The 16,820-nt window shown below is 41.6% G+C and overlaps 1 protein-coding gene across 4 annotated transcripts; it reads left to right on the plus strand.

Moving 5' to 3' along the window:
- Nucleotides 1-52: 52 nt before the first annotated feature.
- Nucleotides 53-9,633, plus strand: LOC115132726 (DNA-directed RNA polymerase III subunit RPC7-like). 4 transcript variants are annotated; one of them, XM_029665452.2, is made up of 8 exons: nucleotides 53-453; nucleotides 956-1,098; nucleotides 1,456-1,585; nucleotides 2,239-2,307; nucleotides 2,691-2,747; nucleotides 5,946-6,016; nucleotides 6,160-6,279; nucleotides 7,156-9,633. In XM_029665452.2, the coding sequence occupies exons 2-8, from the start codon at nucleotides 979-981 to the stop codon at nucleotides 7,240-7,242; spliced, it is 654 nt and encodes a 217-aa protein (XP_029521312.2). In that variant the 5' UTR covers nucleotides 53-453; nucleotides 956-978; the 3' UTR covers nucleotides 7,243-9,633. The 4 variants fall into 4 exon arrangements, with proteins under 4 accessions (XP_029521312.2, XP_029521310.2, XP_029521314.1 ...); XM_029665450.2 differs by having other exon boundaries at nucleotides 53-145; XM_029665455.2 differs by lacking the exon at nucleotides 53-453 and adding an exon at nucleotides 1,248-1,264 and having other exon boundaries at nucleotides 1,021-1,098.
- Nucleotides 9,634-16,820: the final 7,187 nt, after the last annotated feature.

Below are 16,820 nucleotides of genomic sequence, written 5' to 3' on the forward strand. Positions count from 1 at the left end.
GGAACTATTGCGCACAGAATGTGTTTCCTGAGACATTCAATGCCGACGGAACACACGTGGACTCCAGTTGAAAACATCCGGCTGTCTGTGCACGTGTGGGCATACTCGGAAATCAATTTTCATATTCTACAGTATAATAAGCTATGTATGTGTCAAGAGGAAAAACAACATACGTATTATAACCTGCACTGTAGTTTATTAGAACGCTGAGCCTGCAAGCGTAATCGTCAGCTAGCAAACGTTGGCTACATCGCTATCAAGCCAGTGGATCTGGTTTGGGCTCTGCAGATTGCAGCATTTCTAACGTTAATACTAAGTTAGCTAGCCATTCAAGATATTTTGTTTGGGGGGAAAAAATAAGACATTTGGGTTGGATTCTGTTGGGCTTGGTTTTTATACTGTACGTTTCAGGGCTTGGCTCTATATTTTACGATCTCAACTGACACATTGTAGGTACGTGAAAAAGTATAATGTCATAGAATAGCTGCGAAACATAGCTTGCTTGAATGCCAGACAATAATAGCTAGCAGGCTATGCAAACAAGCACAATGCTGCACTGGAGAGGTCACTGGCCGGCAGTTCAAATATCATAGCTAACTACTGTAGCTATATATTTTGCTTGCTAAGGATTTGGTGTAATCATGTGTGATATTAACTTTCCAGATTCCAAAACGATACAGAAGAGTCGGTAGGGCCAGGGTGAAGTGCGATAGCTAGTTAGCTTTCTTATTTTGTATGGACTTCCATGCTGTAATTGAGTGCTAGCTACCTAACGAACGGTATCTACCCAAAGTTAGCTAGTTAATGTTACTAGTTATCTGTAAACAAAGGTACATTGGGAGCCTAGTGTTGGGAGCCCACACCCAAATGCGAGTTAGATATCCACAATACTGGTTGCTATGTGTATTTGTTTGGCTACCTCTATCTGATTTTTTTTCTCCCACGATTCTTTCAGCATTTAGCCACATACCCATCCCCATGGCTGGAAGAGGCAGGGGTCGTGGAAGGGGACAGATGACCTTCAACCTGGAGGATGTGGGCATAGGAAGGGGGGACAGCCTGCCCCCCACCACCTTTAAGCCCTCACCCATCTTCCCTGTGAGTGTGCACATGGAGTTAGGGCTTCTAACACAGTCTGGACTCACCTTGCCACAATTGCTTATAGTGCTCTTGAGCATCACAAAATTAAAATAATGACTTATCTAATATTGCTAGTAATGTGTAAATGTTTTCTTTTTCTCTTCAAGGCAATTGTCTCTCTGAGGTACATGTACAGTACGATTTGTATGGACACTGTCTGGTTTAGACACATTATAGCCTACCATCCTTTAAACAGTTTGCAGTATTATTAAATACTGTATGGTAATTTAAATCTAGTTACATGTTTGCTTAGTGCTAGTGTTGTGGTGCGATAGCAACCCAGTCTCCTGATCTGTTCCCTCTCCTTAACCTCAGCCCATGCCAGTCCAGCCTGTGCCCCTGCAGACAGGAGAGGAGGTGGAGTACATGCTTGCTCTGAAACAGGAGCTGAGGGCCGCCACCAAGACCCTGCCTTTCTACATCAGACGGGCTGCTCCCAAAAGAGGTAGAGTAAATGGCAATATCAGGATGATTTCAGCAACAACTAAGCGTGAGGCTAAACTGTTCTGCCGTTTTGGTCCGATAGTTATCATGTTGTAGCAATTGAAGTGCACATGCACAGATACTCTATGATATTCGGTGAGTACATCGTCTTATATTGCGCTCAACTGCGGTGCTGCTCGTGGCAACGTCATATCGCAGAGTCTCAGTTTAAGGGGTGGAGAAATCATAGAATGTTATTAACCATGATTGAGCTAGCTTACAAAGTTGTGTGGTTAATAGTATTGGTAAACTTTTAAAGAATGTTGCAAGCATTTGTTACGTCATTGGTGTGAATGAAGTGAAATGTTTTTTTTTGTCATAATTAAATAGGCTTCCCAAAGATTATATAATTGCTGTAATTAGTAGCCTGATTAACATGTAAACCAGATTGTAAGGGCAAGGCATGTAAATATTTAAATCAAACTGTTCTATTAGAGCATTCACAATAATCGTATTGTTGAATGCTTGTAAAAAAGTACCCAGTTATGGCGGCTGTTATGTCAGACAAATGGTATGGTATAGAAGGTTTTGTAGTTGTGTTCTACAATTTTCCCTGGTTGGTATTATATGAATAGGAAATTGTTAGTTATAATCTTGCTGCTGTTTCCCATGTAGATGTCGATCGCTACTCTGATAAGTACCAGAGCGGAGAGCCCAAGGACAGCACCATCGAGTGGAGCCCAGGTGAGTGATGATTGGCTGGGGCTGGTTTGTGGAATTACAGGCTGTAAGAATCTGCCCTCAACTGATCACAGAACAGTTGTCTCTTTTATTAACTATTTTGTTCCCTGTACCACTTTCCTACTGCTAGTATTCTTCAGTGGCACCCCTAGCCTAGCCAGACTGGGTCAGTCCTATTTCTGGTATTTTCTTTTGATGCAGTTTTGGTATATGTCCAGCTGATGGTGCCAGACAGTCAATTTCTTGTCTGAACTAATCTGATTTATAATCTTGTGCTGTGGTGTCATTATTCCTCATACTTTGAATGTGATGCATTTCTGGTGTGTTTTATGCAATGCGTATTTTCTATGGTAACGTGTTTCTCTTTTTTTATGGTTCTGTTTCAGACTGGAGCAGATTGCCTAAAGAGCTTTGCGTTAAAGTGAGAGAACCTCGGGGTAAAAGTGAGTGCTTTATCTCAAGGACTTGTGTGTGGAATTCAAACTTTGTGTAAGCCATGCCATGTATTGTTTTCAATTGAGATTTTTTTCTCAGATACTCAGTGAAATTTAATTTACTTAGCTACTTACTTTGGTTTTTGAATTCCTTGTGAGACATATGCCACGATTGAACTGATTCCAACCTCCTGTATAGTCCCTAACCAGGTTTTGAGTTTAAGTGACGTCTGTAAGAATTTTGTTTTTAAGTTGAAACTCATTTATTGCATTTCTACACATTTCAATACATTTCTAGCCACCTGACTGACATAAGCGACTATTTACCAGTTGTGAGTCAGTTTTTGTTTGTTTGTGGGATGCCTGTAGACACGTCAGGAGTCGCGGGACGTTTTTAAAATAGCTTTTTGTCTGGTATCGCGCAAACACACTGTCAGCAGCAGTTCTTGTTGCCTACTTGAGCCGGCCTGTGGTGCGAGAGGGTGGAGTTAGCCTTTTGAGAGAGTGGTGAAAATGCTGCTAAAAAGGCAAATCTGGGGAACGCAGGCTAACATAACCAACAAACAACTGTTCTTGATTCCACTCATTCGCAAAGAGGCAGGCGCAATTAGAACTCTGTCAGATCAAAAATATAACTGTTCTGCGCTTTGATCAACGCTGGGAGCAATATTTAGATGTTGACCCGTAATTGATTTTCTTTGTGTACAAAAAATAATTATATATATATATACAGTGGGGCAAAAAAGTATTTAGTCAGTCACCAATTGTGCAAGTTCTCCCACTTAAAAAGATGAGGCCTGTAATTTTCATCATAGGTACACTTCAACTATGACAGACCAAATTTGAAAAGAAAATCCAGAAAATCACATTGTAGGATTTATTATGAATTTATTTGCAAATTATGGTAGAAAATAAGTATTTGGTCACCTACAGACAAGCAAGATTTCTGGCTCTCACAGACCTGTAACTTCTTCTTTAAGAGGCTCCTCTGTCCTCCACTCATTATCTGTACTAATGGCACCTGTTTGAACTTGTTATCAGTATAAAAGACACCTGTCCACAACCTAAAACAGTCACACTCCAAACTCCACTATGGCCAAGACCAAAGAGCTGTCAAAGGACACCAGAAACAAAATTGTAGACCTGCACCAGGCTGGGAAGACTGAATCTGCAATAGGTAAGCAGCTTGGTTTGAAGAAATCAACTGTGGAGCAATTATTAGGAAATGGAAGACATACAAGACCACTGATAATCTCCCTCGATCTGGGGCTCCACGCAAGATCTCACCCCGTGGGGTCAAAATGATCACAAGAACGGTGAGCAAAAATCCCAGAACCACACGGGGGGGACCTAGTGAATGACCTGCAGAGAGCTGGGACCAAAGTAACAAAGCCTACCATCAGCAAGGGCATTGTAACTTAAATGTAAATGTAAGGTTGCAAGTTCAAACCCCCGAGCTGACAAGGTACAAATCTGTTGTTCTGCCCCTGAACAGGCAGTTAACCCACTGTTCCTAGGCCGTCATTGAAAATAAGAATTTGTTCTTAACTGACTTGCCTGGTTAAATAAATGCTCTGGCCCCCCAATGGTGGAACAAACTCCCTCACGACGCCAGGACAGCGGAGTCAATCACCACCTTCCGGAGACACCTGAAACCCCACCTCTTTAAGGAATACCTAGGATAGGATAAAGTAATCCTTCTCACCCCCCTTAAAAGACTTAAATGCACTATTGTAAAGTGGCTGTTCCACTGGATGTCATAAGGTGAAAGCACCAATTTGTAAGTCGCTCTGGATAAGAGCATCTGCTAAATGACTTAAATGTAAATGTAAAAAATTTTTTTTTTTTAAATGAAACATGGCTGAGTCTTTCAGCATGACAATGATCCCAAACACACCGCCCGGGCAACAAAGGAGTGGCTTCGTAAGAAGCATTTCAAGGTCCTGGAGTGGCCTAGCCAGTCTCCAGATCTCAACCCCATAGAAAATCTTTGGAATGAGTTGAAAGTCCGTGTTGCCCAGCAACAGCCCCAAAACATCACTGCTCTAGAGGAGATCTGCATGGAGGAATGGGCCAAATACCAGCAACAGTGTGTGAAAACCTTGTGAAGACTTACAGAAAACGTTTGACCTCTGTCATTGCCAACAAAGGGTATATAACAAAGTATTGAGAGAAACTTTTGTTACAGACCAAAAACTTATTTTCCACCATAATTTGCAAATAAATAAATGTAAAATCCTACAATGTGATTTTCTGGATTTTTTTTTCTAATTCTTTCTGTCATAGTTGAAGTGTACCTATGATGAAAATTACAGGCCTCTCTCATCTTTTTAAGTGGGAGAATTTACATAGCCTGGAGGTGTGTTTTGGGTCATTGTACAGCAAATTATAGTTCCACTAAGCGCAAACCAGATGGGATGGCATATCGCTGCAGAATGCTGTGGTAGCCATGCTAGTTAAGTCTGCCTTGAATTCTAAAGAAATCACCAACAGTGTAACCAGCAATGCACCATCACACCACCACCTCCATGCTTCACGTTGGGAACCACAGATGCAGAAATGATCCATTTACCTACTCTGCATCTCACAAGAAACAGAGGTTGGAACCAAAGGTCTCAAATTTGGATGTACCGATCCTGTGCAGGTGTTGTTACACTTGGTCTGCCACTGCGAGGACGATCAACTGTCCATCCTGTCTCCCTGTAGCGCTGTCTTGGGCGTCTCACAGCACGGACAATGCAATTTATTGTCCTGGCCACATTTGCAGTCCTCATGCCTCCTTGCAGCATGCCTATAGCACATTCACGCAGATGAGCAGGGACCCTGGGCATCTTTCTTTTGGTGTTTTTCAGAGTCAGTAGAAAGGCCTCTTTCTAGTTTTCATAACTGTGACCTTAATTGCCTACCGTCTGTAAGCTGTTAGTGTCTTAACGACCGTTCCACAGGTGCATGTTCATTAATTGTTTATGGTTCATTGAACAAGCATGGGACACGGTGTTTAAACCCTTCACAATGAAGATCTATGAAGTTATTTGGATTTTTACGAATTATCTTTGAATGACAGGGTCCTGAAAAAGGGACATTTCTTTTTTTGCTGAGTTTAGTTACGGCCATGCTTCTGTCCTGCTCCATTTGTTGCCACGTCAGTTCTGCTTTTTTATTTACTTACTTTTAAGCTAACCTTCATGTTCCATTCTTGTCTTCTAGGACCCACACCTCAAGTTAAACGGACAAAGAAACCTCTTGTAGGAAAAGAGGAGATTCTCACCAAGCTAGAGGTAGGATATTACAGAAACAACTAACCTTTCTTCAAAAGGAGACTAGAGATCAGAAATACAAACCTTTTAGTTACTCCTAATTAGGGGCTAATATGCATGTACCCTGCCCTGGTTTTGATGTTTCTTGGAAACACACTCTTCAGACTCTTGAAAAGAAAGAAGAGGCAGTGAACTCTGAGGAAGAGCAGGACGAGGAGAAAAAGAAGACGAACGAGGAAGAAGAACAGGCAGATGAAGAGGACTATGAGGAAGACTTTGAAGAGGTAAGGGGTAATGGCGACTGATGAGGTCCGTCACATTTTTATACCTTGTTCCGCTTTGAATCTGATTGTTATGGTCAGATATTTAGTCGTAAAAAAATGTGTGAAATGCCAGTGAAGATAATGGTTGGTGAGTAAAGCTAATGCTAACAACGCTAATTTATCGTAATAGCTGCTCAAAAGCTATTTACATAATAAAAAAGGTGCATAAATGGTGTCTAAGGTGTGTTTAGGCTCCGTAAAATCCTCACCTTCTAATCACAAGTTAGTTAGCTGGTAACAGCCATATTTTGGTCAATAAAATATGAAAATAAAGATATTGCCGGGCACATTGGCCAAAAGCTAATACCCTGATGAAATGCATATCTTCTGTAAGTCACCATGGCTATGCATGGAGATTGGTTCAGGTTGTCCTTTTTAATCTTCTGTCCGCTCTTCCTGTCTGTCTTGAACTAGCGCTCTAGCTAGCGAACTTGCCACATTCTATCAACTGGGTCCGGCCTTCAAAGTTTCCCGTGCCATTGAGTTTGTGACAGACACATCTGTATTTATGCAGGCCATAAGTTTTCTACGGTGTTTTGCTAGAGTAATCTCCCCAAAAGAATACTGACAGAAATGTTATACAAGTTCACAAAGGAGGAATATTTAGATGAAGTAAGATGCCTTCTTCCTCTAATGTATGGTTGAATAGCTATGTCAAACATGCTAAAAACAGCGCAAATCAAACTAGCTAGCTACTATACTAAGGAGCCACAGACAAGTGGAAAAATGAAAAAGATGTTGACAAGCCAGTGGACCGGGGAGCCATTGTTCACTTGGTGGGCTATCATTCCTCCTTGCATAGCTCTATAATCATCATCATCATCATCTGTGTTCCAGGATACCGACTACATCATGTCTTACTTTGACAATGGAGAGGAGTTTGGAGGGGACAGTGACGACAACATGGACGAAGCCACTTACTGAGAGACCGTAAGAGTGTTGATAACACTGAATAGACAAAAAGAGACGGCTTTGAGTTATCCTCCCTGCGGACATAGTTACAGTATTCTAATTACTTGTGGAGTCATTGGCCATGGGAACAAAAACATTGACCGGTATAGTCTAAAACATGGAAAGAACAATATGCTGCTATGTGATAACCTAGATCCAAGACATGGAAGACGGTGACTGCTGGTGAAAACAGTGGCTCAATGTAGACATCTAGAGAGAATAGTCAGACATTTTCTTATTGTGTGTGGTGATTTAAAGTGCCAAAGATCCTAACTAGTCATGCTGACTGTTCCCCTTTCTTCAGCTATGTTGAGGTAGTAATGGGAGCTGAAGTATTTACAGGATATTGATGCCTTTTTAACGGATTTGATGGTTTTAATTAACACGTAAAATTGCAGCAGTCTATGGTTTTTAAAGTAAAGACATGTTTTAGAGAGGTATTTTAGCTTTTGTAATTCCTTGGTGTAAGTCTCTTTTAAGTGTATACGACAATCAAATGTTGGCTAAGACATTGAAAACAATAGTTGCAATCCCCAAAAAATGTTGTGTATTCTTTTTAAATATTTTTTTCCTGTAATGTCAAATTATGTTATGCAAGTTGACAATTTGAAAGTGTTGAATTTGAGTCTAAATACATTTTATAGCTCCAGAGTAAATATTTGTATCAACCAACCAGCAGATGGCATATTACTCCAAGGTAAATCAGTTGTGGTGTATGTTCACTGTGTGTAGTTGGTAGGTTATGCAGTTGACAAAAAAAGTTATTCACCATTGCCAATTTAAAAGGAGCAGGGATGGGATTGGGTGTGAACGTGTGTAAACTCATGACATGTTAAGTGTTTTTTTCAGCCAACTTCCTGGTACAGTGCCTTGCGAAAGTATTCGGCCCCCTTGAACTTTGCGACCTTTTGCCACATTTCAGGCTTCAAACATAAAGATATAAAACTATTTTTTTGTGAAGAATCAACAACAAGTTGGACACAATCATGAAGTGGAATGACATTTATTGGATATTTCAAACTTTTTTAACAAATCAAAAACTGAAAAATTGGGCGTGCAAAATTATTCAGCCCCTTTACTTTGAGTGCAGCAAACTCTCTCCAGAAGTTCAGTGAGGATCTCTGAATGATCCAATGTTGACCTAAATGACTAATGATGATAAATACAATCCACCTGTGTGTAATCAAGTCTCCGTATAAATGCACCTGCACTGTGATAGTCTCAGAGGTCCGTTAAAAGCGCAGAGAGCATCATGAAGAACAAGGAACACACCAGGCAGGTCCGAGATACTGTTGTGAATAAGTTTAAAGCCGGATTTGGATACAAAAATATTTCCCAAGCTTTAAACATCCCAAGGAGCACTGTGCAAGCGAAAATATTGAAATGGAAGGAGTATCAGACCACTGCAAATCTACCAAGACCTGGCCGTCCCTCTAAACTTTCAGCTCATACAAGGAGAAGACTGATCAGAGATGCAGCCAAGAGGCCCATGATCACTCTGGATGAACTGCAGAGATCTACAGCTGAAGTGGGTGACTCTGTCCATAGGACAACAATCAGTCGTATATTGCACAAATCTGGTCTTTTTGGAAGAGTGGCAAGAAGAAAGCCATTTCTTAAAGATATCCATAAAAACTGTTGTTTAAAGTTTGCCCCAAGCCACCTGGGAGACACACCAAACATGTGGAAGAAGGTGCTCTGGTCAGATGAAACCAAAATTGAACTTTTTGGCAACAATGCAAAACGTTATGTTTGGCGTAAAAGCAACACAGCTCATCACCCTGAACACACCATCCCCACTGTCAAACATGGTGGTGGCAGCATCATGGTTTGGGCTTGCTTTTCTTCAGCAGGGACAGGGAAGATGGTTAAAATTGATGGTAAGATGGATGGAGCCAAATACAGGACCATTCTGGAAGAAAACCTGATGGAGTCTGCAAAAGACCTGAGACTGGGACGGAGATTTTTCTTACAACAAGACAATGATCCAAAACATAAAGCAAAATCTACAATGGAATGGTTCAAAAATAAACATATCCAGGTGTTAGAATGGCCAAGTCAAAGTCCAGACCTGAATCCAATCGAGAATCTGTGGAAAGAACTGAAAACTGCTGTTCACAAATGCTCTCCATCCAACCTCACTGAGCTCGAGCTGTTTTGCAAGGAGGAATATGGGAAAATGTCAGTCTCTCGATGTGCAAAACTGATAGAGACATAGCCCAAGCGACTTACAGCTGTAATCGCAGCAAAAGGTGGCGCTACAAAGTATTAACTTAAGGGGGCTGAATAATTTTGCACGCCCAATTTTTAGTTTTTGATTTGTTAAAAAAGTTTGAAATATCCAATAAATGTCGTTCCACTTCATGATTGTGTCCCACTTGTTGTTGATCCTTCACAAAAAAATACAGTTTTATATCTTTATGTTTGAAGCCTGAAATGTGGCAAAAGGTCGCAAAGTTCAAGGGGGCCGAATACTTTCGCAAGGCACTGTAATTTATAGTGGTGAGCTCCCAGAATGTTTTTTTACTGTTTTTTTTATTCTACCCGTTAAAGGGAGTGATCCTCCATTTCCTTGAACAGCGTTTAACATCCTGCCGTCCAAGGTGAAAAGACAACCCTTAAAATGTAAGCCTAGTCTAGGGCAGAAAGTTTACATTGCGTGACTAGCTTTGAAAAACATGCTTCTTTTTTTTTTACTCTGAATATCAGCCCTGTAAGTCTTCTGCTTTTTAACCATTTGATTTTGAGAAATTCTATATCTAAACAACATCAATCACACTCAAACGAGGTGGGTAGCCTCAAGGTTAAAGCGTTGGGCCAGTAACTGAAAGGTCACTGGTTTGAATCTCAAGGCAGACAAGGTGAAAAATCTGACTCATTGCCCTTGAGCAAGGCACTTGACCCTAATTGCTCTAGGGGCACTAGAAAATAGTGACTCACTCCCTGCGGGTGACTCGGGGGGGAGTTGGGATATGCAAATAACACACTTGTGAGTAACAACAAATATAATCACCCCACAAATTATTATTATTATTAAAAAAGTGCATTATGAACTTGTGTGATTCATTATCATCCTCACACAGCCTGCTAGACCTGATCCAGACTAGCCTACTGCAGGTGAACTCCATCTCCTCTGCTGCTGGGTGTAATTCAAGGTGGTCTACCAAATGCCAAAGTTTTTCTTTGGTATTTGTGTTTAAGCCAAAGCGCTTGACACGTCATGCACGTATGCACAAGTGTTGCCTTACATGTTGACATGGTCCCTCTGCGGTTCCCCCATTAGAGCACATCTAAACTATGGAGAAATACACAGAGTGTACCAAACATTAGGAACACCATCCTAATATTGATTTGCACCCCCCCCCCTTTTTCTGCCCTCAAAACCGCCTTAATTCATCGCGGCATGGACTATATGGCCTTTGGGTGGTGAACCATTCTTGATCCACACAGGAAACTTGAGTGTGGAAAAATCCAGCAGTGTTGCAGTTCTCGACACAAACCGTTACGCCTGGCACCTACTACCCTAGCCCGTCTGTCTTAATGTTTTGTATGCTCAGTGTATGTTTTCATCTAGTTGCTAAGGGAAATGATACCCATTGCTACTGTGTCGGGAGTTAGTCCTGGGGTTAGTTCCTTTTTAGGAACAGAAAACTGTGTAGTCAGCATAGGCTGTGCGCAACAAATCAACTGCTTGTGTGTGTAAGCCCACTCTGCATAGCCCCTGGCTGCTTTTTAAAGGGATACTTTGTGATTTTGTCAATGAGGCCCTTAATCTACTTCCCCAGAGTCAGACGAGCTAGTGCATACCATTGTATTGCAAATGTTTTGGGTGTGGAATTAAATGTTTACAGTAGGCCTACTCTATCTAAAGGCACGGGAAAGACATGTAAACTGCACAGCTTCCTCAGATATGTGTGTGATCTAACCAGTTGAGCAACACGTTGCTTCATGTCAGGTCAACGTTGTTTGCCTTACATTGTATTGCCTATGGTTTTGTGGTTTAGGCTGAGGTAAGGAGGAGTGTTCCTCCAAAGTAATAGTTGCTGCAGTCTTTATTGCTTTCAGTTCAAGTTATCTAGTGTCACATCTTCTGAAAAGTGAGTAATATTATGTACTGAACAAAAGTATAAACGTAACCGACATCAGTGGTTTAATGCTCACCTTCGTTGGCCACTGGCACACTGGAGAAGTGTGTTCTTCAACTGTACCGGACAGATGGCATTGCGTGGGTGAGCGGTTTTCTGATGTCAACGTTGTGAACAGAGTGTCCCATGGTGGCGGTGGGGTTATGGTATGGGCAGGCATAAGCTATGGATAACAAACACAATTGCAGTTTTAATACACATAGATACCGTGACGAAATTCTGAGGCCCATCCTTGCCATTCCTCCTCCGCCATCACCTCATGTTTCGGCATGATAATGCACGGCCCCATGTCGCAAGGATCTGTACACAATTCCTAGAAGCTGAAAATGTCCCTTGTCTTCCATGGCCCACATACTCACCAGACATGTCACCCGTTGAACATGTTTGGGATGCTTTGGATCGACGTGTACGACAGAGTGTTTTCCAGTTCCCACCAATATCCAGAAACTTCGCAAAGCCATTGAAAAGGAGTGGGACAATCAACAGCCTGATCAACTCTATGCAAAGGCCAGTATCTGGTCACACCAGATACTGACTGGTTTTCTGATACACACTCCTATTTTTTAAGGTATCTGACTGTGACCTACAGATGCATATCTGTATACCCAGTCATGTGAAATCCCTAGATTAGGGCCTAATGAATTTATCAATTGACTGATATCTTTATATTAACTAACAAAGTCAAATCTTTGGAGTAAACTCTAATTAGGGGAGGGGTATCTGTTGCTTAGGGGAAAACAAAGTAAAAATCTTTTTTTAAAGTTAAATCTTTGAAATTGTTGCATATTGAGTTTATATTTTTGTTTAGTGTTGGATGAGTTTCACAACAGCATGTAGCAAATGTTCTCCTTTGCATACACAGATCTAACCTCTGGCAAAGATGTCCCCTCCTGTTGTTGTCAACTCAACTCATAGAGCTTGAGTGTTCTTGTCATTCATGAGTTCAGTATATGAGCCACAGCCATTGGTAAACAAAGTCAAAGCTCAGTGGGCCTTTCTATACATGGTGGCAGCCCCGCCCACTGTCACATATACAGAAGGAGTGGAGGCCACGGTGCTCCTCTTTCGGTCGGTCACACCACCATGAGTTCTGTTTACAGAGCTGCATACCTCACTTGCTCTTCTTGTCGAATGACTCCTACATCGTGTTTTTCTTCCTGAGGGAAGACGGTATACTGTACATGCGTGGCCCACACACAGTTTTGTTCTGTACACTATGCGGCATGGGTATTTCTAAAACAACATGCAATGGTGAAAATGTTATTCTTACGTAAAACTCCTATGATCTCCACTGAGTTGGTAGTGCAATTATAATACTGCTGGGGATTAAACGGTTCTCATTTTGGACTCATGTACAGTACCAGTCGAATGTTTGGACACCTACTCATTCAAGGGTTTTTCTTAATTTTTACTATTTTCTACATTTTAGAATAATAGTGAAGATATCAAAATTTGGAAATAACACACATTGAATCATGTAGAAAACAAAAAAGTTTTTAACAAATCCAAATATATTTTATATTTCAAACTAGCGACTGCCTTGATGACAGCTTTGCACACTCTTGGTATTCTCTCAACCAATTTCACCTGGAATGCATTTCATTTAACAGATGTGCCTTGTTAAAAGTTAATTTGTGGAATTTCTTTCCTTAATGAGTTTGAGCCAATCAGTTGTGTTGTGACAAGGTAGGGGTGGTATACAGAACATAGCCCTATTTGGTAAAAGACCAAGTACAAATATGTATTTTATTTAACTAGGCAAGTCAGTTAAAAGATTTAACCTACATAGACGAGGACATGTAAACAAACAGCTTCTTGACTGATTCTGAAGAGTTGGTCAACAAAATCACAGAATACTCCTTCAAAACAAGGTTGTGTTCATTTGGCACCATACAGAAGAAAACATCCTGAAATAGGGAGAGAATGCCTTGGTCGAGGGCAAGGCATTTTAGTTTTCAGTTGCAAAATATTTACATGTTGCATGTCCCCAATGAACATGACCCTGGACTTGTTCACCACACACCTTCCATGGGTATCCCACTGGAATCGAGCCATGCTGCTCCCCATGAATCAAGACCATGGAACGTAACCAGAGAGGATTCTACTGTCTAATTTACAGCTCTTGACAGCCCCTACATTTTAACTGCTCGCAAGAATATCAGCCTTATGGAGTGGCCAGTGGCCATAGTACTGGCACCTACGCAAGACAGTTTTTACAATGCGGCACACTTATTTCTTTGTCTACGACCTTGTGTTTGAACAGTGTATAGGTTAGTCCCTGTTGACCTCTTATGTCCCCTACCATGCTGGTCATTTTGTCAGCAGGATCACGTTTACTGTCAGTGTGAAAGTGGTATTGCGGTTAGCCTTCTGTTAATGGTGGGAGAGAACATAACCAGAAGATGATGTGCTGTGTCCTCTACTGAAACCTTTTGGGTGGATGGGTCTCTACAGAGAAAAGGAACTCTTGGAAAAATAGACTCGCACATCAGAGTTGTGTGTAGGGACAAGCACTGGAAAGTGGCACAAGCTGGAGTGTGATAGTGCCAAGTATCTTTTTTTGTCATTGTGGTTTCCCGAGGATATGGCCTCACCATCCTCACAGCGGCAGTATACTCTTCTGAACTATGTTCAAAACAGTTCATAGGAGAGGAGCTTGTTGTTTCTCTCTCTTTCACCTGCCAACCATTGAAACGGTGGTCTTTATTTGAAGTAATAACCATCATATGTCATCAAAAGAAATGCATTGCATTCACTACAATGTCTAGATATGGCTGTACAAGGACGAAGGAGCATCCAACTCTAACGGTAGATGTGAGGTTCACTTGAATGGTGCATATTGTTACATTAAAAGAAGTTTGTTATTGTGTCCTTTTTTCTCCTTCATGTTTCTTCCAGGCCCTTCATTCAGCAGGGCCTTCCACCATATGTTTGTGTGTGCGTGGCAGTGTGTGCATTTGTACATAAGCTACCTTCAACTTTATGGGGGTTAGAGTGACCGTCTCTATGGTATAGAGTTAAACAGTGGGCACAGACTGTCAAGGGCAATCCAATGTGTTTGTGTTTATTCGTTTTTTTGCTTGCTAGTTTGTTTGAAGCTAAAGCCATATGAAAGACCTACATGAAATCTTGGACAACATGAAAAGACACGCTGTTTGTGTACCTCCTAAGGCAACACATTGTAGTAGTGACAGAAACTGAGACTACACCGTGCCAGAGCAAGAGTTGTTTGAATGTATGGTATATCTATTGGCCTAATCACATGCTCAGTGTTTATATATCAAACCCCGATCATTAGGCCTACAGTACTTTAGTATAATTAGCTACTTCAACTATTTCAACACAATTGTTTGGTCCTGGTTGTAGACGATACCTCATTGTGTTTACAATGACACACAAAAAAACTGAACGTAATTACGAGGGAAATAAAGTTAGGCATTTCCAGTAACAGAATATCTTTACATTTGCATTACTTATTTGAAATGGAAATTGACTCAGCCCTGATTAAGGTTAAATCCGGTGTGTATCTTGGTTTCCAAAGTAACCTCTTGGTTCTAGGCTAGTTCTGCAATGTTTGCCTGTCAGGGGTTTAGCTTTCTGCCTGGCTGACCCAGCTGAGTAACACAAGCGGGTTAGGTTCCCAAGCACCTGTCACGCTTGGAGGAGCTCATCACTAATCAATAAGATTGTTGCCTTGAATACCCTCATCTATATCCACTGTGTTGAGAGACTAGCTTTGACCAAGGTAGGTGCGGTTTGTTACCATGGTAAAAACAGTGGAGATATATGTATGTTTGTCCATATTCTCAACCATAAGGTCCATAGTAGAGTGTTGATATGTCCAAGGATGGCGTGTTAGTGTAACATTAGCACCTTTGCTCCCTAGTGCCTGTACTTTCCAAGATTTCTCAGTCAGGTCAAGTGCACAGACTCACACGTGCCGCAGCTAGTCTCGCAGCTCATTCTCTGGCTCTGAGAGGCTCTTTTCACAGTTGGCCATCCAATAAAACCACCCTCTTTGAGCCACCACTGGTCATCCAATCAGGGCCTCGCAATTATCCAAGCGCTGGCACTGATCCAATTGGATGCTTCTTTCACCATTGAAGGGTAAGCTGGTCCTGGTAGCATGCGGGATAACCGGATGGGCTTATCCGATTTTATCCTTCTCATTCTACGTCATCACCCCCAGGTCACCAAGTTCTGACCCCGTCCTTCAGGTGACACCGCATGGCGCAGGTTACCGCCCCACTGCCAAATCGAGCCAGGTGAAAGTAGAGGATGGAAGAGGAGGTACTTATAGGACCAGTGCTAGACTTTGCTTTAATCCAGAGTCGGAAAGATTAGAACGCAGTAAGTAAAAAAGAGGATTTGACCAATGAGAACGAAGAGGGTGCACATGTCACAACTTCCCATGGTGTCACACCAGACTGGGGGAGACCTGATCAGAAGGAGAGAGGAAGAGGACAACAGGAATATTACAGCAAGGTGATCCCTGTGAAGTGTGCCCAAACCTACGTTTACTGACGCCATAGTGTAGATTCATGCTTCTCTGGTCTGTTGATGAATCTCTTCTTCCCTAATCTAGCGGCAGGAATAGGGAAAACAGGTTAAAACAGCCGTGATTACTACCCTTTTCCGAGCCTCGTAAGAATCAATTTAATGAGGCTCTTATTTATGTCCTAAAGGACTGACATACTATTGCAGTTCTGTGGCTGTGAACTATGAATTCAGCTTTCAGCCATTCCTATAGGAAGGGAGTATTACAGGGTAACCGAGAGCCATTACTCTGTGCTAGAACTCCTGACCTCTTAGTTATGAGCCCTACATCCCACATCTCAGGCCACAGGCTGACTCGAATCTCTAGCACGGCGCTTGAAATATGAGGTCTTCCACTTTGGCCACATCAATGTTATCACCGTATGGCCCCGGAGCAACAGCTCCAAATGACACCAGTCAATTTTGTGCCGTTAATTGTTTGATCCTCTGTCTAACTGTGAGGAGAGAAACTGGTGGGTATTGTCTTTTTTATATGGTGAATAAAATCTAAGTGTTTACAGAGAGCTACTTGCTTGTCAAGAGGCATCAGTCTCATTTCCATATCAACTTCAAGTTTTGCTGTCTCTTATGTCATGGCTTCAAAAAAGATCAATCTGAAGTGAAGTTTTGTGTGGCTGACAAAAAAGTATCTCTTGTTTGGTATATTTGGCTCAGCCAATGTCTTTTCAGTCTTGTAATTGGTTTAAAACAAAACAAAAAACTCTTGCTGTTTTATGAACATAGCCACTGGTGATTAACACAGGTTCCCTCCTACTTTACCTCTCTAACTCTGTGAGATAAACTAATCCAAGTGTAATAAACTAATCTAAATCTAGGATTTATCAGGTTCTCGCGAAAGCCATCAAGCCA

The sequence above is a fragment of the Oncorhynchus nerka genome, linkage group LG7, assembly GCF_034236695.1.
Source record: "Oncorhynchus nerka isolate Pitt River linkage group LG7, Oner_Uvic_2.0, whole genome shotgun sequence".
NCBI classification, from domain to species: Eukaryota; Metazoa; Chordata; class Actinopteri; order Salmoniformes; family Salmonidae; genus Oncorhynchus; species Oncorhynchus nerka.